General features: G+C 40.7%; 1 protein-coding gene across 2 annotated transcripts in view; it reads right to left on the bottom strand.

Moving 5' to 3' along the window:
• LOC144532377 (serine/threonine-protein kinase MARK1-like) overlaps positions 1–15,833 on the bottom strand; it is a 31,251-nt gene extending 15,418 nt beyond the window's left edge. The window contains exons 1-3 of one of the 2 annotated variants that reach the window (XM_078273094.1): positions 15,431–15,833; positions 12,615–12,815; positions 6,414–6,467 (exon numbers count right to left, since the gene is read on the bottom strand). In XM_078273094.1, coding sequence (XP_078129220.1) covers positions 6,414–6,467; positions 12,615–12,815; positions 15,431–15,481 — 306 coding nt within the window. In that variant the 5' untranslated portion in view covers positions 15,482–15,833. The remainder of the gene's footprint in view (positions 1–6,413; positions 6,468–12,614; positions 12,816–15,430) is intronic. The other variant, XM_078273096.1, reaches the window with a different exon arrangement.
• Positions 15,834–23,538: the final 7,705 nt, after the last annotated feature.

Genomic DNA, 23,538 nt, shown 5'->3' with positions numbered 1-23,538 from the left:
GAATTGTCACAAGGATTGCACAATTTACTCTTGTTTGAATAATGTTAGCTACATTCTACAGTGCCCAGCTGGTTTCATTTTTTAAAACATGTTTTAAAGAGTTAAATCTTCATTAGAAACTTAAGTGCCACATACAGGGTAGGTAAGTCAAAGAGTATATAGGTGGATTTACACATTGTTAGTTTTTGGTCTTTCCATGGGATTTGAGGACATTAAGAAACATATAAAATGAATAAATAACATATGCAAATAACCTGTGTTATGTGTAAACCAGTTCAAGGGTAAAATCTGGGTTAGGGTTACAAACTAGAATAATGTCATATTTAAAAAATAATGTCATAGTTTGAAGAAACAGAGAGCAGTTGTGCACAACTGCTGATTCCTCTTAATCAGACCTTGCAGTTCATTCTAATACTTTGTAACTGCATATGTTGCACTAACCTTGTACGACCTATTAACAGGTACTACCATTGCATATTTATAGTTTGCAGTATGGTTTTAAAATGTAAGTTCAGTTTCTTGTTAAGATGTTAGTTCTTTATGTTTTTATTTGACTATTTTGAAGTTCTTACATGTGATTTGTTTACTGCAACACTGCAATTTGCATTTGGGATTGATAAAGTAATCTGTCTCTTTTTAAAACTGACATTTTAAAGAAATGTGCGTGCATGCAGATTTTGTAGATTGAATTTGTTATGGCACCATGTTGTTGACAACAGAAATCTTCCATTCCTGAGTGGCTCAGAATAGCAAGTCTCTCCTGTGTGGCAAACCCTGCTTCATATTCATCAGCTGCTATTTTGGCCTGAGAGGTTCCCTCATGGTAACAAAGTCAATTAGAGTGGAAACACACTGACACAATAACCAGAAGATGTCCTGCAGTACACAAGAATAAACATATAAGTCCCAGCCTGAGATATGCACCCATCCACTCACGTGGTTTAACATGTGACACATCCGTCAAGACAGGACTCTTTATTATTCTGAATGATGTGATGGACTAAAGAGTCAGTGTTTTATCTCCATCTCTTCCCCTCTCTGCCTCTTTCCCTCTCCCTCTCTCGTTTGCGTCATTGCCCTAAAGCCCTTCACATGGGAAGCACGCGTGCAGCCACTTGGAAACAAAAATTAGAACAAATCTGAGAAGGGTGGTGGAAAACGACAGCAACAAACCGGTCAATAAAAGCTCAATAGGGGTGTAGCCACCATGGAGGCTGTCAGAAGATAATACGTTTTTGATCTGGTATTAATATCAATAATATCTACAGTCACACAGGCGAGTCACGGCGTGGCATAAAGCCATTTTTATGGTAGTACTAGAGAAGGTGAGCAAGTACTGAATATTTGGGCCAACTTGAACTTTGAAGCAAAATTACCTTCTTTCAAGCTAAAATGAATCAAAATGGTTGATTCAGATAATGAATTGAGATAGTAATTGAAGAAAATGATTACAAGAATAGCTGAAAAAATGTCTATCACAAACATGACCCCTCCCCCCTCCGTTTCCAATATGCCTGAACCTCAGTAGTCTGCGCCAGTGACCTACTTCCAGCCACCCAGGGGCACCCAGACTCCCAAACTAGCAAACTAGCCTTAATTACAGCCGAGTTCCCATGCAGAAGGAACAGAAGATATCAGACTGGGAACACTTACAGGAACTGGCTGGACTATTTCAGTCACAGCAGCACAGCTGCTCATTCAACATGGAGATTATTGATAGGATGAGAGTAGCCTGGAAGCCCTCATCCCTCTTACGAGTGTGTGTGCATGCAAAAATAGTACTTCAAAACCGCATATCAGTAAATAACCACTGCTTGCTGTTTCTCGAGGGAAGACAGTGAGAGACAGAAAGACAAACAGACAGAGGGATCGAAAGTGTCACTGACATTTAGACAAGCTGTCCTGTCCTCGACTCCTGAGGTGCTGAAAATAACCCCCATCTCTATCTCTCTCTGCCACCTCATATTTATTATCCACAACACCAAGGCACAACTTCTCTTTTACAATTTTAACTCTTAATCAAAGCCTTGACAGCACTGTAAAAATACATCCATGAACATGTAAATGCATGCATATCTTAGCAGCCTCAACATCTGATTCATTTCATGATTCACCTCGGACAACAGTGCTGTCTGTCCAATCACATTACACTCATCTGAACAAGACCAAAGCTCCTGTAGCCTACGGGCTCGGCAGCATTTCATTGGCTAATGCAGAGTGGCAGGCGCAAGACAGACATAAACAATAGCCATTAAAAGAGCTTGACCCCATGGTGGGCTTTTTGCAACTGACAAATACAGTAGTGCACATACAGAGTCAGAGTATGTTGTCCTAAACGCTTTCCGAACGCGACACAGATATAAGATAGTAAAACTGAAGGTTAGCATAGTGGACCTGAGCCAAGTGGAAAAAAGAGATTTTAATTTCCGGAGAAGCTGCCAGTGTTTCTGTCGCTTAATTTACTCTTTGCGGCCTGTTTTGCGCAACGGCTCGACCTTTTCCAAATACGAATGTGTCTTGCGTTTTAACAGCAAAGGCTTTAATTTTGTCTGAAGCAGCACATCTATCATGTCTGACTGGTCAATTATATAACCTTTAATATGTCGTTAATGTCATTGTTGAAGCGATGAAAAATCTTATTTACAGATTAAAAAGAGATAGAAAGCAATGGGATGGTGGGATCAGAGCAGTGTTTGCTCAGTGAAAGAGTGGATTAACAGAGAGGTCTATTTTAGAGCTAAAATGCCTAAAAACCCTGACAACGTCAACAACCCTGACCACAGATGACATGTGATGAATTTCCTGTGGCGGATCTAAGGAGGTGCTTTGGAAGCTCAGCTAACCTCATTTCCTGTTACACTGAAACCACCACAAAGTCACACCAGGGCAGAGAGCGCCAATGGGCTATAAAGGAACAGACTGGAGCTTAATTCTAGCCTCATGACTCATGCTGGGCTCTGCTAACCCCTTTGTAAAATCAATCAGAGGGAAGCACCAGACTGACAAAGATAAACAAGAAAATAAGTGAAAAAAACAGATTTTAAGATTGGTTTAATCTCTTCGTCTCCGCGAGGTGAACTCCACTCTAAATCCTACTCAGAGATAAGTTAGAGGATGTTTGTATGTGTATATGAGTGAATTAATAGCTGTGCACAGGTACAGGAATGCATCAATGTGTTTGTGGCTATATAGGATCTGCCAGAGCGCTGGCTGTGCCTACAGTGCCAGATGGTGCACCCATAGCGTGGCTCGTCTGAGACCATAAAAAGAGAGAGATCAGTGGCATTTTGACGGGCTAACATGAAAGAGTCGCTGTTAACAGTAAGTGGAAGAGTGATGCAGCCAGATCAAACACCTGAAACCTCACATTGTCAAACAAACAGGGTCACAAATAAAAAACAGTACTATAACAGTGTATGGTGAATTGTATGCATGGTTCAATTCTTCTCTAGGTCTTACCCTTAGTACTAGGACAGCATTCCAATTTGACACTTGTTTTTTGCCACACAACGGACGTTTGAGGCAGCGCCCTTTCCTAACCCTCAGTACAAAATGTTTAATCAACTCCAAAGCAGAGCAAGAGAAGGAGACAAGGTCATCTTAGACAACCGATGCACCAAAGAATCCTCTTCATGCATGTAAAAAGCCTGCGACACTGAATCAATAAGTATGGCTGTCTGTTGTTTATATCCGCCTCCAGAAATAGCCTGCTCAGCTACACAGAATGGCATTTTTAACCATGAAAATGTACAATGTGGTATTTTCACTTTATTGTCCAAGAACCTGTGTTGCAGAACTACAATGACTACTTTGTCAAGGGGGTAAAAATCCTTAACCTATAACAGAATTTGTAATGGACTCCTTATGTTTTACATCCATTCATTATTAAACTTTCTTGCTACTTTCCCAGGGTGAAGGTCACAATTGGAAGCAGCCCATGACACCCTGAGGAAACGTAGTAAAATTCAGTCTAGACTGCTAGACGTGATCAAAACAAGCAGCCAAAGCCAAAACACTGAGCTAGAGATGTTGATGTCACTGAACAACAAATTTGTACAGTACAGTGTAGTATGATTTTAAATACTTTATTTTATTCTCGCCATCCAATATGAAAATCATTGCGATTAACAGCAATTATCTGGCCAACCAGCAGCACTACGAACCCCAAACATCAGGAATGAGAACCACTTCATTCCTCCTAGATATTATTTGGCCAATCCAATGTCACAAGAGTAACCAAGCAGAAACTGTATTAAGGTGGATGGTCCCTTTAATGCATCCATAGTAGAGCTTTCACAAGGATAGCATTTAGGACACTCTAAGTCAATGAGATAATCGATTCAATCCAGGAGACAACTGCTGCATTATAAGACGAGCTTCTGCATTGCAGGTGGCACTAATGTATACCATATAGCAATCTATAGTGCAAAGCAAAGAACCTTAAAATATACTATATATAAGCACCATACAGAGATAACATGTCTACACTCAGATACAGATACACAAACCAGATATAACACATGAATGCACACGCAGACACTAACATCAATGTTCATACATGCTATTATATAGCATGAGAATAGCTCATCCCCCATGAAAAGCCATAAGATCTCTCCATATTGACCCGCTCAGGTCTACTGCAGTTGACATCTGAAAGGCTCACTGAATAATTGATCAGCGAGATCCTGATTGGTCTGCAGTCTCACATGATACGTCTGCCCTGCCCATCACCAAGCAGCGGACAACCCGACCCATCATGTGCATAACCACTCATGACCTAGACAAGACCCAAATCGGTGAAGTCAGTTTATGTTCCGAATCTTAATGCCACACACATACACGCCTCTAAATGTTCATTACCCCACTGTGCGTGTGCAGATAAGAAACCACAACAATAGGCTGTTTGACAAAAGAGCTTGCACAATGAAATGTATCTCAGTCAGATTAGATGAGTACAGAACTTTGGAGCTTGAAATTCTCACAGCGTCTTCTTTGCACTGATTGGCTGAAGAATTGCAGTCGGATCCCATTAAGATACAAGACAATTACAGATTTGCTCTTGGAGAACAATGTCGGGAGCAGAATCATGTTAGAAATGCCTCAATAGTCTTGTTTTACAGATTTATAAGAAATATCAAATGCAATAACCACATTTTTCATTTGTCTCACTTTAACAACTCCCTTTAACAATTATACTCTGTTTGATTAGCCCAGAATTCATTTCCTCCAGTAACACTCATTGAGTAGCCTGGTTAACACCAGACCCTACTCAGTTGTAACTGAGAGTGGGCAAGCTTCATTCGCAGCTCATTTCCAAAGGGGCGTCACCAACAGACGCCGCTCAAATGCCTCTGGGCGCAATTGGATAGTCCTTCAACCAATCAGACCAATGATCCGGGTGACGTAGCAGCTACAGCGGCATCAACAGGTTGCTGCGCTTCAGTGGCCGTTATGTTGAACGTAAACAAAAAGCTGCTTGCCGTCACTGCGCTATCGTCATCGTGTAAAGCCCGCCTCAACGGTTGTGATTAGTGCCTCAATTCGGAAAAATTGGAAATGGGCTTGAATGGGCTCTTGGCCAGACTCTTGCAGAGCAAATCTCAAATTTGCCGGAAGTTCGTCAGGGTTTTCCCAGGCTACTCATTGAGTTCACTCCACTCAGACTAATGTGGGATGGCAGACATTTTGGGAAGCTAATTATTATTAGTTTGCCATTAAGACTGCTTGCAGCTGCAATATTCTCTCACCCCAGCAGCTTACAATGAGATAGAGGCCAAGAGGCCCATCAACACATCAACTGCCGTTTATGTAGGTGTGGTGGTTATAATGGTCCTTTATTACAGTCTGATAGCCACCGCAGCGGTTGCTTAGCAGTTTGTTCATCCTTTACAAAACACTTAAATTAAAAGAGGAGCTATGGTGAGCCATGCTATGTCATGATCACCGAAAAGAAATCCTGTCGCTCAGCTGGACGCCTCAGTAAGTGTTGCATGTTTATACTATAGCAGTGCGCTTATTTTTCCACATGGTGTAATCTACAGGATTATATGCATGTGTGTGTGTGTGTGTGTGTGTGTGTGTGTGAGAGTTTAATCAGCAGAAAGAGCTGGATTTGAATTCAGTCAGGAAACGGTCCCAAATCCTTTGTTGTAATTGGTTATGACTGCTAGACAAGGGTAAGTGACAAACAGGCAAGCAGGGGTATTTTTAGCTGCTCCTAACCACATACCAACACAAAGTACAAGGGGGGGGGCTGGATTAAACAAGCCTTGTGGTCTCTCCTGACTTCATCTGATTACATTATGTAAAACAGCACATCCTGAGTTCAAAGAACACAGAATCAATAGTGCCAACAACTCAGGCTGTAACCAAGACATTAATGTTACCATGTGGCCATAAAAACACCGACTCACCTTCTGTAGACTTGTGGGATTCAGCTGGGTTTTGTCTATAATCTTTACCGCCACCTAGAGAGAGAGAAAAGGCAAGAAGACAAAGACAGAAGAAGAAAGGAAGAGAGAGAGAGAGAGAGAGAGAGAGAGAGAGAGAGAGAGAGAGAGAGAGAGAGAAAAGATAACCAAGATGTCAAAACTAATTCTAGCTTTGTATTCGTGTTTTGGTTGTACAGTGAAAGCCTATGTTGAAATGAACTATCCTCATTATTTCCCTATTCTGCTGTGAGGCAGCTTTGTCAAAACATGTCACAGCTGAATCGGTTTATCTGTAATCTTGTGTATTCAGTAATTTCTGAAGAGTTGAAGCTTTGATTGGCAGAGATAAAAACAGATGTATTTGTTGATGATGATTACTATAAAACCCACTGCACACAGAATCACTTACAATATGTATAAATGCATCCACAGAGTTTGTCCAACTGTCCCTGTGTGGCAGCCAGGCCAGTTAGTTAGTATACAGGTGCTGGTCATATAATTAGAATATCATGAAAAAGTTGATTTATGTCAGTAATTCCATTAAAAAAAGTGAAATTTGTATATTATATTCATTCATCACACACAGAGTGATATATTTCAAATGTTCATTTCTTTTGTGATGATTTTGTTTATTAGCCGATTAGAGTGTGGCACCAGGTGTCTTCAATATTGAACATTGAATATTCTAATTTTCTGAGATACTGAATTTGGGATTTTCATTAGTTGTCAGTTATAATCATCAAAATTAAAAAAAATAAACACTTTATATCAGTCTGTGTGGAATGAATGTATACATTATATAAGTTTCACTTTTTGAATGGAATTACTGAAATAAATCAACTTTTTCATAATATTCTAATTATATGACCAGCACCTGTATATGACTCTGCAGGTCGGTGATCTACTGTTGGCTTGGCAGGTCTTGCTAGGCAGCAGTCTGATCCATCCATCTCAATAATCACCCCAAAGTGCAAACTGAAACATAGCTGCTTCCTCACTTTCTGAGAGCTCAGCAGCTTTCACAAAGCAACTAGCTTAGCCACACTGCAGACTCACCACAAGCTCATATATAATGCTGATAAGTGATTGACGGAGCAGTTTTACAATGTAATGTAATTACATTTGAAAAAAAAATACATGTGGCCTTTTGTTGTTGCAGAAAAATGATTCAACACTAATTATAGTTTTGTTACACAGACTTATGAATGTCACTAGTTTGTGGTTGTAAAAAAGGCCACTACCACAAGATTTTTGATCTCCAACACATTTAAAATGTTTAACACTGTGACATGGTCGTTGTAGTGTTTGTTAATGTCAGTAGAAATAAACCCAGATCCAAGTGTTTTACAGTAATGCAGTTCCAATGAAATTGTCTACAAACATCAATGATTTTCCCATGTTTTTAGTATTGTATACTCAAAAACACCAGCAGGCTTACAAAATATTCTTGATTTTTGAGTGTGGCGTTGATGCGATTAGACACTGTTGTTTGATAATATAACTCTGAAAAGGAGGAGCAACTCGTGGCTAATAACAGAGTTTACAGCCATGCTAGTAGCTCTGCACTTATGCACGGCAGTGCTGTGAGCTAAATGCTAACATCAGCATGTTAACATGCATCACAATGACAATGATGATGCTATGGTAGTACTGCTAGTGTGGCTATGTGCCTGTGTAGTTTTCTTGTAAACAAACAGTTATGTTTAGATTCAGTGTTACTCACTGGTGTGTATACGTAAGCTCTAACAAATGTTTTCAATGCATTTCCCCCATTATAAAACAATTGCACAGTCAATTTCTTAAGTATTTTAAATCCAGCATTTTTTTTACATCCATGTTTACTAGGTAGCAGTTTTCTTCTCCCCGCATTTGCTGACACATTGCAGCATGTCATGTTACTGCTGACTTTTGACCAGTGTGAATAGTGTGAAACCATTGGAAGGACTGTGTCGCGTTACGCACAAACATGTGCGTCCCATGTAAGTCACTTAGAGGAAAAACAGCTCCATTGCGCTACTAGAGGTAAAAAACTCCACAGGGGACCTTTAAACTGCCCGAACCCCATTGCCAATTAGTACTATATAAACACACTATGTGATTAATACAGATTACATCTTTTTATAGTAAAAGTATAATGTGTGGGATGGGACACAGTGTAAGTATAGCTAAAATTATGAATGGACATTTTGCAGCTTAACAACCTAGATAAGGTGTCACAGCAGCCTAGTGGTCAAAGATGTTGCTGTTAGCATAAAACATACAGTAGCTTTATAATAACAGCAAATCAGGCTTATGCATGCTTCTGTAAACTTGATATAGGCCTATAAATATTGTGAAACATTTTTTCAAGGATGTATTAGTTTTTTTCCGAGCTACTAGGAGCCACTGTACCACTGATTGCTGCATGTTCTCTCTTTTCCAATAGTTAGCCAGCCCTCTGTCTCTAAAATGTGTTGCATTGTGAAACTCCAGACTTGACTAAACTTAGCTCATTTTGTCTTTTGTCATCCTGTATGTTCAACTGTTTAATACGATTCTGACACAGAGATTGCAACCCTGACCTCTCTTTAGAAGAGAGGCAGGGGAGAAATTGCCTTAGGAGATTAATCATACCATGAAAGCCTTAATTACAATTTTTATCGCGGCATTACGAGAGCTTAATAAGCATGCTTCAGTGGATGCAGACTCTAATCCCAAGCAGCCTGTTAAGGGGAAAACCAGGAAGCAAATGCTGAGTCACAGTGGAGAAAATGCAGATTATTCAGGCCAAACAGGGTTTCCCTGAGACAATACAAGTTGTATTGTCTCTGAGACAATACAGTACAATTTGATTTCAGCCAAACTTGTAAACTAAACTCCATAATGACAGCAATGCGTTGGCAGTAAAAGGAAAAGCGTCTAGCAAGGAGAAGAGAGAGTGGAGTAAAAGACTGCAGAGAGGCTCGCTGTGTGTAGACACGCAGTACGCAGGTGGTGTCTATTTGCAGCCTGTCTTAGGTGGGCAGGTGCACAGACAGACCTCACTCCCCTCCTCTCTGCTTCCTCCTGTCATGGACAAAACTCAGGTGAAGGCATGCATGTGTGTGTTGAGGTATGCCTGCAGGTGTCAGAGCTGTCATCGTGTGTCACTCTATTGTTATAACTTCCACATTTCTCTATTAAGAGATATTTATTACATTTCCTCTACGCTACACTGTACCAATATTTCCCTTTTTGTTTCTCAGATTGAGAGAGTTGATGAACGAGTGTATGGCATCACATCATATGCCAGTGTCTGTGTGCAAGTGTGTTTTCCGTCTAATGGATTTGAGGGTGAATAATTCAGTTCCACAGTGACAGAAGGACAACGTGCATCCCTGTTAATTATTCACCGCGTAACACACGGCCCATATGCTCTTTACCGTATGCAGGTCTTGTGATCGCGCACACATTTCAAACATGTACAAAAGAATATTCAGCTAGAGGACACAGAGGGTAAACTTAGTCATACCATCTGAGTGCACTGAAGAGCTTTACATGTTTCTCTACACTTTTATTTCCCCCTGAGCTCTTTTTACACAACCACAGGGTCATGATCTCTGAGCGCTAAAGGGAACTATTGTAGCGTGTGAGTATAAGGTTGTATCTCAGAAAGGCATTATTGTTGCTAGAATATAAGAATGTGCACAATATTCTTTTATTGTCAAATGCATTTATGAGCAAGTATTGTGCATACTCTATCCATCAATATACACACATAAACTACCTCTATATACAGAGTAACTTATAATTACCCATACAAAATATATTCCAGCATTCTTTACACTACCATACAGTTTATAGAGAACCCTGCACATACAGTATACACTAACAATGTAACCTGCATATACAATAGATACTTTATGAATGTGTATTTCTGTCTACTCCGTATATACAAAATATATTTGCATATTGAGTTTTTTTCTTATTCCGATTGAGGGTCTAAAAATAGAGGATGTCATACAGATTTTTAAGTCCTCTTGTGATTTTTGGGCTTTAAAAATTAAACCGACTTGACTAAATTGAACTTTTTTTCATATTTACTAGTTTTCATACCACCCTGCCACATAACATCTGTATGTTCATTTTTGCTTATCTTTGTTAAGATTTGTTGTCTTTGTTTAGCTGTATATCTATATTTAGTTCTTCCAGTACATTTGTTCTCTGTACTGCACGTGAGTGTATAAAGGCAAGGCAAGGCAGCATTATTTGTAACAGCAACAGGGCAATTGAAAGTGCTTTACATAAACCATTAAAGAGCAGTTAAAAACAATTAAAAAAAAAATTAAAAACATACAATACGAGAATAAAAGTTACAGTGCAGTATAGGAAATGAACAATTATTTAAAGAAAGGCAGCATCAAAAAGAAAGGTTTTCAGCCTTGATTTAAAAGAACTGAGAGTTGTGGCGGACCTGCAGTTTTCTGGGAGATTGTTCCAGATATGTGGAGTATAAAAACTGAACGCTGCTTCTCCCTGTTTAGTTCTGACTCTGGGGACAGAAAGCAGACCTGTCCCAGACGACCTGAGAGGTCTGGGTGGTTCGTAGTGTAGCAGCACATCAGAAATGTATGTTGGCCCTAAACCATTTTGGCCCTAAAGACATCGCCTTGAGTTTAAGAAAATTGTGACAGGCATTTTCACAATTTCTTTCTGAAATTAGATAGACCAAAAGTTGAATTGATCAATTGATACAACAATCTACTGACTGATTGATAATGAAAATAATCGTTAGTTGCAGACCTAATCATACTTTTTTTCTAATACTGCTACAGTATACATCGCAATATGAGAAATGTCTGCAAATTAAAATATAAAATAATGAAATTAAATTAACTTTGTTCCACTGTTATGTATTACATCAGATAAAACTATTCACATTTGATTTTTGGGGGGAATCATTTATTTAGACAGTATTCAAACATGATGAGGTCATATCATTACAGTACAATTTCACTGAAAATTGATAAATACGTAATAATTTATTTTACGCCCCTCCCTAGTGAGTAGAAGAGCATATGTTAGAGGCAGTGTGTGTGTGTGTGTGTTTGTGTGTACATCCTGTATTGTCACCCTCTTCGGCAGATAGAGGACAGTACACTGTCACCTACATGTAGAAGTAATTGCTGCTCTTTTTGATGTTTTTTTACAGAGGTAAACTTTCTTTTGTTTAAGCTGCAAGAAATATTGTTAGCTGCTGGTAAGAGGTGGCTTTCTAGGCTCAAGCTCAGATAACATCGGTTTTAGTGGGTTATGTTCTTTCCACCTGTTCTCTCTCTCTCTCACTCTGATCCATGTCTTTGCATTCTGATGAGCCAGCAAGGGCACTCAGGCACACGAAGCAGCGCCTGACCTTCTCCACAAATAGTGGGCAGCATACCCAATATGCCTGTTTAACATTAGCATTAAAGGACGCAGGATGGATCAAACTGTTACTGCTTTGACCTGGGAGAATATTCATGCCCTCCATACTCGGATATGACCAAATAAACTCAGAGGATTAAAGGATGCAAGTGGCTAATAAACACAATAGACATTAGAGGATATCTGAGGTGGATCAGAGCTGTCAGTGAGCACTGTGGGTCCTGCTGAGTGAAAGACAGTGAACAGATCACAGGTCATTGTTTTCTCCTTGGGGAACAGGAGCTTTAATTACCGACACACCAAAGCAGGATGTCTATCACTCTGACAGGTCAGCAGTGTGTGTGTGTGTGTGTGTGTGTGTGTGTGTGTGTGTGTGTGTGTGTGTGTGTGTGTGTGTGTACTATGCAAAATCTTTCTGTGAAAGAGTTGATGAAGCAAATAAATATGGCACCATATTCTCAAATGTTGATTGATTGTTTTATTAGTCTTATTTGTTGGTAATTTCAATGTCTTTGGGTTTTAGACTGTTGGTCAGCTTAAACAAGTAATATGTCAACTTGGGCTCTGGGATGTTGTGATGGACATGTATGACTTTTTTCTGACAATTAATATTGATTAATCGAGTAAATAATCGCCAGATAACCCGATAAGGAAAGTAATAGTAAGCTGCAGCCCTAATTGTTAACATGTAGCAATAAAAGAGTGAGGCTGAAAAACTAGGTTTTGGGATTACCAATATATTGTATATGGACAATTAAGTTATACCTAAACGAGTTATAAAATATTTAAAACTTGTCTTACCTCTCGTCCAGTCAGGACATGTCGTGCCAGCTTCACCTTGGCGAAATTCCCCTTCCCAATGGTCTTGAGGAGGCGGTAATTGCCAACATGGGGGTGCTCCTCTGTGGAGGTGAAAGAGTTGCGGCATCGCGGCAGGCTGTGGCGACTCGCAGACTTTGTCGGCGGGACTGGGGGTTCAACGAAGCCGTCCACCGACGAGTGCTGCAGGAAAGCCACACATGTCGAGATTAGCAACATTCTCATTCCCTAACTGGAACTTTGTTTCATATAGACACTAATACTACAAGTCCCTGAACCTCTTGGGCTTTTTGACACACATGTATCCCTTCCTCTTGCTACATTGGCTGCACACATACAAACAATGCAGCAGAGTGCTGCAGTGGAGATTTGTGTGTGCCGAAGGTGGGATATTTGATGTGCAAACAGAGATGAACCCGTTAACCTAGATCCAGATTCAAGGAGCTGATCATATGTATGTTCTACATGTGCATGTGTATACTGTAGCTACATTTACATTCAGACACAGACAGCAGTACCCTGCATGCAAGCCCAAAGAGGAACTGTGTGGGAACGAGTCAGGTTCCCTCCTCTCTCTCTGACACCTTAACCTTAAAAGACCTTATCAGCCACAAGACAAAATTCAATAACAAAAGAAAGTAAACTCCTTCGACTGCGTGCCTTTGAGAATATGTGCAGTACAGAGTCAAGAGTTATAACAATATTAGTGGCTTCATGGCCAAACCCAATAACAACAAGTGTCCCTGTGATATGGCATGTGAAGGTGAATTAGGAACAGCTTGTTACAAGTACAGCACTGGCACAGGCAATGCACGGTTTGTGCTAGTCTGATTCCTCTCCTCCACGACAGCTGCTGATGTCAGTCGAGGTCAGAGATCCCATGATCCTCTGCTCCTGAGCACCACACCCAGCCAGAGAATAAAGCCTTGGTTTGGTTACCCAGGCTCCCCTGCTCCCGTTTCATCAGGGAAATGCTACACCCTGCAGGGTGCGCATCACCTCAGCTAGCATACATCCTGACAGAGGGAGAACTACACTGCAGGATTCAAGCACTCCCCAGTGTGTGTGTGTGGAAGGCAAGGAGAAATTTGATTAGATGCCTGTCAAAGTCAGCATCCTTGTTTCTAATGCACCAAAATCCTCTCTTACATCTCCATGGTAGAGAAATCTGTGTAGCTTGCACTGCCTTTATTTGCAAATGGGAAATATCCACATTAAAGGGACTTTACTTGTTTCCATCAACTTTAAATCAGATCTGTCATATGACCAGTTCTTCCTTCAGGCACACACATGTGTACACACAAACACACACTTGGCCTGGATCCAAATTCTGTAAATTAACTGAGGGGCATCTGGACAGGCAGGTGATTTGAAATACTTGATTAATACACAGAGTTTGTTTCACTCGCCCATCCATTTACTCCCAACCACTGACAGTATGTCTTCAGGGACGTATTAAAAAAATACACACACACACAAGCCAAGAGAGAGCTTCTTCTATTTTGCTGCACTTAAAGCCACTCGTCTCTCTGAGTAATAAGCTGTTATGCAATGCAGTTCAGCTACTAGTGGGCCCTGGGGCTGCATGATAGAGTCGAACAGAGGCAGGCTAGGCTGGCTGGCTACTGCCAGTGCGGCTAAGGCAGTGCTTTAATAGCCGCCTAGCAGTATATCTATACTATGTCTAGGAGACCTAAAGCAGCATTAGACGATTACATTAGCACTGATGAATTTCTGAATACCAGCAGAGAATGACTAGAGAGCTGATATTAACTTTAGGGTTTAAATAACTTTGGAAATGCATTTTCCAATTTAAATGTTATCACCTGAAGAGGAATAATCAAGAAAAATGCACTCTTAAATGGAAAGACAAAATAAAGTCCTATTTTTAAACCTGGGAATAACCTTTAAAAGTCTGCTTCCAGCTGTTTACACTGCAACACAATATAGGCCTAAATCAAGGAGGCTTTAGATTGTGTCTCGTCTTGTTTCCAGGAGGAAAAAAATCAGACGTACCTAGATATGTCAGAGCCGGTCAGCATAGATACAGCAGTCCTTAATTGGACATATCTCAAAAGATGTGTATTATTATGCTGTTCTTTGTGAGCACGTGAGTGTATACGCGCGCGAGCAGCGGGGTGGCCGTTCACAAACATTCCTTCACACAGTGATGAGACATCTCCAGCAGTTTAAGCCATTTCTTTAGCCCGATAATACGGCGTCAGTGTCGTGGCAGCAGTATGGTGAATAATAACACGCTCCCTCATCTTCATCACTGAGCGTGCAGTTACAACAGGGCCCAATAGGTGATGGATGTCACATTGCGATGCTAGCGTTGCCACTGAAAAGTAGGGCAACATCCTCCCCCACACTCCCTACACATTGACGTTGTGGACTACAAAACACCCCCAGTTGCACGAGTGTAGCAACACCATTTTCTCACAGGCCACATAGACGTTTTCATTCTCAACAATTAACATTCAAGCTATCATTAAAGCCAGCATACTGACGCAGTGCGTTGTTTAGGCTAGCCGTATTGTGTACAGAAACTGGGGCAGACACAACCAAACTGCACCTCTATTCTAGGTTGTTGTCGGCTAACGTTGCGTGCTTTTATTCCTGTCAGATGGGAACAGAAGAAAAAAAGCCGGAGTGCTTATTGGTCGAGTCGCTCTGCAACACTAGCTCAAAAAGCGCTGCCATAAACCTGCACCGACCAGTGCGCAAAATAGCCAGGTCATTTTTATTCCGTTCCCACGTCCGGTAAAACACCGGTGTCTCTGGATAACAGCACTTACATTCTCGGTGTCACGCTCGTTCACCGTGGGTAATGGCGTTCTGGTCGACATCTTGTGTGCTTCGCAGGCCGCTCAGCGATGCAGCGGGCTGGGCAGAGCAGAGCAGACACGGCGCGGTCCGTCGGGGAGAGCGGTGCCTCTGTCCCTCTCTACATCCCCTGTAAACACCGCAAACAGCGGCCTTTTACCCAAGCATAGCGCGCACAGGGCCCAGTCGACACGCCAGATTGTCTTATTGGCTTTGTGCACTTTCCCTCAGGTAGGCTAGTGGCAGACAGAAAAGGAGGAAAAAGAGACTGAGAGAGAGGGGAGGGGGGGATACGGGCAGGCTAGCAGGAAGATGCGTCGGTAGCGGACGGGTCTGCGCAGCGCATCTCAAACCTCCCACCAGGAAGGATGGAGGGATCTCTCTCTCTCTCTCTCTCTCTCTCTCTCTCTCTCTCTCTCTCTCTCTCTCTCATACACACACTCTCCCTTTGTCTCCTCTTCATAGCTCATTATTCAAGTCACCAGATAACAGTTAAGCACAGTTAGAACAGTGTCCGTCAGATATAGGCCACATCTAATTGTAGGGCGTGCACAGCCTGCCAGACATGAGGAAATATTTTATCATGCAACATATTAAGGACATATTATGGTGGTTTTGTAGTATGACTGAATTAAAGGTTCAATATATATATATATATATATATATATATATATATATATATATATATATATATCTTTCTTGCTGGATGTGTGAACTCCTTAGTTTAACCTTATGGATGGAAATATGGTTTTACAGCTCAGTGGGTTACTACTGTGGTGTTTGAATATGACAATGTGGTAAAGAGAGGCCTAGTTCAAGGGTGAGGCCTGTATAACACTGCAAACGGGACAGACTTTGCCATCTGTTGGACAATTACATCATTACACCTCTCATTGTTCCTCTAATTATGTTTGGTAATTTAAAAGTTATTTTTTTCTGAGTGAGCAGGGAACATAATATGAGCGACTGTCTGCTACTAAGAGAAAGATTTTGTGTTTCTCATTCATGAAATCATTACCTGGGTTTTTCTGGGTGTGGTGATGATATATGGCATGTGCATGTGGGTGTGCATGCACAGTTTTTCCACTAGGTGTCAGGCTGCACATGCAGTATGTTGCACATCTGCAGTGTTTGACATGTGGGGCCCAAACAAATAATGCCAGAGCTCATCTTTTTTTGCATGAATTACCTTCAGCTTTATCCTCTGTCTCATACGTCATGTATGCACTGACACGTCATATTGTGATGAAGAACACGCAATGCAACAGGATTTAGTGTCCATTACTCAGTCTCTTGTATGAGGTGCCAAGTTTTCTTTGTCTCTTCAGTATTATTGTGGAATTCAGGCAGACAGTTGCACCTTCCTAGGCTTTACATGACTGATGGTTTGTCTCACACAGCAGAGGGGCCACAACCAACAATGGACACAGCATGACATACCTTATCACAATAACTGATGGATATAGGACCTGAAAGCCACTGAGAACATTAGGTCCGTTATTGTGGTTTTGAGGAATCTGTAGTTTATTTTTCACTAACTACAAACTCAGCTCCACTACATCAGCTTAGAGAGACCACCACCCTCCTTCACAACAGGTTAGAATGCTCAGATAAACTTAATTGAAAAACATGTTTTCTCTTCATCATGTTTTTAAGAAGAGATACCAGAACAATATGCAAAGAGATAAAATGGGTTCAGCAAAACAAAAGGGGTCCAACACTGAATCTTGGCATGTAGATGGGCATTTTTGGAATTCTGCATTGGATCCCAGCATGGATCAGGTCCCAACATAGCAGATCTTATCCTCTCTGAGCCCTAACAACTGGGACCAGCTAAATTATTCCAGTAAGACACGTCCTCTTACTACTAATAGTGAGATATTTGGCTGTTTTGCTCATATATATTTTAGATTCGCTAAAATGTACCCAGTTTTTATGCAGTCATAGAAATAAATTCAATTTTTTGTGTTGATCAGACTTCACATGGAAAGGAAAATTCACTCTAAAAACAATCAATGCAACTGAGTTGCTTGTGGCCTTGTATTGAGCTGAGGCCTTTAGTGCTCTCGTCCTCAGTGCTAAAGCATTCACAGAATTTGTTCGTGCCTAGGATTTGCATTCTGTACCTGAGTTGCACTGCTGTGGAATGTAATGGGCACTGACACTGGTTTAATGAGTGCATGTACACCCAGGGCCAAATGCAATTACATGCTCTCACAGGCAACCATCAAAAAAGAGGCAGCTGTTAACCGCCATTCATTGCGGATGGTCATGCAGTTAACTGTATTTGCAGGACAGGGGGTGAGAGGAAAGAGTAGATAGACAGAGAGAGAGGGGGTGGGAGGCTAAAGTCATTATGAGACAGATAGTGGAGTAGCATCTGTCAGCATTGGCACTTTACCATAGCTCTTTTTGCCTGACTCAGTTTCACCAGTGAAAGTCAAGCCATGCTTTCCAGTCAGTAACAATGTTTGCGCACATCCTGCAAAAGTGTGGGAAATACCATGAGAAGCCTCTTCAGGAAGGAAGATGTTTTGTAGAGTTTTGCATTCTCACATTCAGTCCCAGTTTGTGCCTCTCATGTATTACTATTACATTCAAGTACAGACCTAAGCGTCTGGAAAATTGTGATGTTGATGATGTTTGAGAAGATAGTTTAACCCTTACTGCTGTCCTGAAGGTTTTTTTCAAAATCCTCTTTAAGCCACCTGAATGAAAAAAACATTTCGTCCACTGCACGATAAAAAAAACTTTTGGCAATATTTCCTATCCAGGTTGTGGAAATGGCATACATCCTTGCTCTTTTGTGCGACACAAGAAAAATATGAAGGCATTATTTTGTATGACAATATTGGAGCGTAACATCAATATAGACAGAGATATTTAGAGTTCTGTTTCATTAAAAGGGTACTCCGTTGTTTTAGCATTGCACTTTTTTAGCACTGTCAGACCTACAAAATATCAAAATCGATGCAGCAGGACCAGAACTATCATCTTTTTTATTCTACCTTAGGAAACAGGTTTTTAAAAAAATCTATAATTTTATCGTGCAGCAGACAGAATTTTTTTTTCATCCAGATGGTTTGAAGAGTCTTTGAGGATTCTAGGAATATCTTCAGAACAGCCATAAGTATTGTTAAATGGCATTCTGGGTATTTATTTTTCTGAAAACTAGCTTAGCTTATCTCTTTGAATGAAATGTAATGATAATACATGAGAGACACAAACTGGGGCTAGCTTTCATTAGATTTATGGTCTAATTAATTTTAAAGGAACACGTGCAAACATGATTTAGTACAGTTTGGATAAATACAGTCAAAGTCTGTATTCTGAATTACTAGTGTCCTATCACATGTTGTAGCTCTAATCACCATTCATCAATTTGAGCTTAAAACACAATAAAATGTATTGCAGATAAAAAGTCATCAGCAGACATTCCTGCTTTAGAAACCTGTTAACTGCACACCTTACAAGGCAGAGCTTGCACTCGGCTGTCTGCTCTGACAAGTCAATAAAACCCACTGGTATGCTGAACATTTTTGGAAGGCAAGATAGATATGAGGCTGCGGTGGAATTTGATCAGGCAAAGAGCCAGCCTCCTGTTCATTACAGAGCTTTCCAGCAGTAACACACCCTCCCGGTGAGCACACCTCAACCTGAGGAAAAGTATTACTGACTAGCACGTCAACAGCCCGCGCCCACCCTTGGCCTCCCCTTCACCTGCCTGTCTTCATTGCTGTCACACATGCATGTGCTCACACACGCTACATACAGCACACACACACCAAACACACACACACACACACACACACACACACACACACACACACACACACACACACACACACACACACATCATGCACATCATGCACTCTCTTGGTTTCTCCCAAGTTGTATTGGGAGGATGGCAGGGAAGTGGAAACTATGAAAAGGCTTAAAAATCCAGGTCAGAAGTGAGCTGACAAGGCAGGAGAGAATGAAGTGGACTGGGAGCAATGGGTGTAAGTGAGAAGCTCAAGATTTAGCTGCACAACTGTGTCTTTTCTGCTTTTTGTGTTCTGCCACTGTTGGGGAGTGAGGAATTGAATTTCATACTAAAAGAGACTTTAATTTAAGAAGATACCCACTTGATTACTGAATATTAGCTTCACATACACTTTGGAATACAGTTTTACACAGAGTGTGAATTTTGTTCCCCCTCACTTACATTAAAAGCACATTAGGAATGGATCTCTTAATGGCCGGTATGAACAAGAGGGATGATCACAGCAAGCAAAACTATGTCAGTGTCCATATGGCCACCTGACTATTGTTTTAAGACTTGAAAAAGTGTGAATCTATCCTTTAATGCAGCTAAGTATGAAGGAAAGGGTAGCATGTGTGAGGAAGCCCCCCCTGTAGCAGTGACCTTCCTTGTACGATGATCTCCCTTGAACTATGTTCTGCTTCACCTTGACTTTGAACCAATCAGAGCCCAGCTAGCGGACTCACCCTCCCTCACTCAAGAATCAGTCAGTAAGACTTTCTAGCCACACCTTAAGCCATAACTAAGAGCTTTAATAATGCTTACTATATCATCATTAGTTATGATTTAGTACTAGATTGTTAATAAGGAGAATAAATAATTTTCTTGCAGCATGTTCTTTTCAAATGTGCTTCTCTTAATGTGTGTTGATTAGTCTGCCACTATTTGCATGCATGGCCTGTTAGCCTTTACCTTCTAATTTTTTCTCCCAGCAACTTAGATACGTTTCTTTGCTTGTGTACTCTGTACTATAGCAACAGATCAAGCATCCTCTGAATAAAGCAACCCTTCCATAGAACAAGCTGTGGGCTAACATGATGCACTCCAGGTCCAAATTATTTCCTCTTTTGACCAAGCAGCTAATGATAAACACTACACTGTGTAGCAGGTCCTCACAGAAGAAACATAAACTTTTTCTTTGATATGAACTTTTATCATAAAAGGCAATGCCACATGGGGATAATTATCATCCTTGTATATCATGTTTTCCTTGTAATTATGTCAGAATTTCAAACTCTTCCCCGGCGAGCTAAAAGCAGTCAGGTACGTCATCATGTAACAAACTTTTCTCTGAGGAACGGGCCTATTAATTGTCAGGATATAATTACACTCACAACACCCTGAGGGCCCATCTAGTTTAGTCATCTCAGAGTTACTGCTCCAAACTATAATTAGAGAATGTAATCACACAGGTATGGACCTCCAGGATTTATTTTTTCAGCCTGACTGAAGGCTGATTGAAATGACATCTGTGGTTGGGCACCAGGCAGGGATTGTTTACGACCTGGCACCTGTTCAACAGCCACATGCAGTGGCACCAGGCAGCATACCATACCAGCAGAGTTAACAATTTACACAAACATGCACACATGGACGGCTGGTTCTGCTAATTTGTTTGACGTGTGTATATTCTTGTTACCTTGAGAGCAATTTCTTGAGTGGTGTGCATGCATGTGTGTGTCTCCCTGTGAATGCCCTTGTGTGGTTATGCCACCCTTCTGTGGCACTTTTTGCCAGTGTTAACAAGTGACCTCATCCCATTATATCTTTCCGATCTCAAATGCCATCCAATAAACTACTCTCACCTCTTCATGCACTCTCTCTCTGCCATAAAAACACCTCTTACCTCTCTCCCTGACACCCACTCTGAAAAAGCTTAAGACAGGACAACATAAAGCAACTGCACGCTATGAAGTGATTGTGATTGATTTTCCATTGAGAAGTGATTAATCACTTGAGTTTTAACAAATATTTTGTGATGTAGGCCCTGGAGTTAAACCTGGATGATTCTGAGGCCAGTGAATGTCCATTGGCCATTTGTGTTTTTTATTGTTGTGTGTTTTTTAGGCACACTAGTTGCATGGCATTAGTGATGACAATGTGTCAGTACAGTTGATTCCTGATTGAAATATCTCAATATATTGCATGGATTAAGATGAGAGGAAGAATTATACTGACTTTTCCTGTGGTGCCACCAACAGGTTCAAGTTTTCTCTAATATCTTAACATCTACTGGAAGGATTGGTACGGACATTCATTCATCCAGACAATGTATTCTAATGAATTAGTTAATCCTATGACTTTTCCTCTAGCGCCACCATGAGGTTGACATTTGTGGTTTTGAGTGAAACGTCTCCAATTGTTAGTATGCTAACATGTTAATGTCGCGAACATGGTAAATATTTGCCTATACATGTACCTTCTAAGCATCAACATGTTAACTCTGTCACTGCATGTTAGCATGCTAATGTTGAGGTAAGCATTTAGCTTAAAGCACCACGGTACCTTAGTACGACCTTACAGAGCTGCTAGCTTTTCAAAAAAATTAATAAATTTTTTAGTGGGCATCACAAAAAAAACGTGCTAAATAAAATTGCACTCAATCTAGTTACCCTAAACTAATGAGAAATGGGGGCTCAATTTAGGGGTGTGAATCTTCACTGGTCTCACGATTCAAATCGATTAACGATTATCCTGTCAACCAATCGAATCGATTCAATATCACGATGCGTCACCTCCTCAATATTATTATATTTTACTACATATGGTTTTCATCGACAAATTCAAGTAGTCAGACATACAGTATATGAAATGCCCTTTTCATTGTATCTGCTCTTGAAAAAGACACTTCTTGAATATAGCGAGTCTGAACACAGCAGACAACAGACAAAAACTAAAAAAGCAGCGAGCGGAAAATCAACAAGTAAGCAAGTAGGCAATAATCAATTCTGGTCTGTCACTGCATCGATGCAGAATTGTCCACGTCCGCATCGCGATGCTTTCATGCAATAATTAATTTCAACGCCCCTAGCTCAGTTGGGGCCTACATCTGATTTTTACGCCAGGGCCTCCTAACCTGGCCCTGTTGGTAATATAATGTATCTGCATATTGTATGTATTTGTAATGCAGGTGTACTGTATTTCTTCCCTGAACTGAAATAGAGAACCTGAAAAAATCTGTATACTGCATGATGCCTTGAGGATGTACAGAATTTAAGCATCAGCTAACCTCCACCAACTTATCATCTTCACTGATGATGTTAAGTTACATTCCTTGATTTTAAAATGTCCACTTGCTTATTGGAAAATTTGACTGTGTAAATAAATGACTCACTATGAACAGCTCTTTAAGATCAGATCCCAAACATGTTCAGAGTATAAATACAGTAGAAATAGTGGACAGCTATTGCATCACTGGGATACTGTAGTGAGGAGAGGACAGAGGGTAACAAACATTCAACTTACTGAACTTTCATAACTTTTTTTCTTCTCTGTGATCTCCAGCCAGTGGCTTTGGCTTTGATATATTTAATAAATCTAACAGTGATTAATGAAATGTCTAGCTATATGCAGGGAGATTAAGTTAATTATCTGCACTGAGTGGAATATTAATCATGAACGAGAACCTGAAAATGTTGCTCTTCTTGAGGAGTTCAGCACATAGTTGAGTCACAGAAAAAGTGGGTGAGCAATGTTTTCTCCTGGGGGTTGAATCATGCACGGACAGCAAAAACACAGCGCTCCAATGAGCGGTAAGCTGAAGATGGGGTTAGGGGAACAATGACACATCGTGTATCATCTTACACCTCCCAACACTGCTCTGACTAAAGCTCTCGACAGCAGAATGATTGAGTAACAACTTACCATAAAACCCCTCCCAACCAATTTACATCTAAATAAATTGTGTATGGGTGTGCGTCTGTGTGCATGCTTCACATTTGTCCCTCAGCACACATTGACTCAACATAGCCAACTATATTACTATATACCCCTCTGGATCTCTTTAAACAAGATATATATGATGGCTATAGGGCATTATGTTCACTGCATTTATCATTGTTATATTCAGATGAAATCATCCTCACATTTTCCCAATTGCATTGGCGGAGCAGTGGAGCATTTCACACAACTGCTGCATTTTCCATTATACTGTATATGAAATCTACTTGTGGCAGGCATGCAGGCACCGTGCAGAGCAGCGTTATTTTCCCACACATTTGTTGTTTCTCTCTTTTACACAAGTTGTTGGATATTAAAAAAATCAGAACAACCTAG

Source organism: Sander vitreus, chromosome 17 (genome assembly GCF_031162955.1).
Source record: "Sander vitreus isolate 19-12246 chromosome 17, sanVit1, whole genome shotgun sequence".
Lineage (NCBI taxonomy): Eukaryota > Metazoa > Chordata > Actinopteri > Perciformes > Percidae > Sander > Sander vitreus.
The sequence above is the reverse complement of the archived record's forward strand: the minus strand, read 5'-3'. Positions and strand labels throughout refer to the sequence as shown.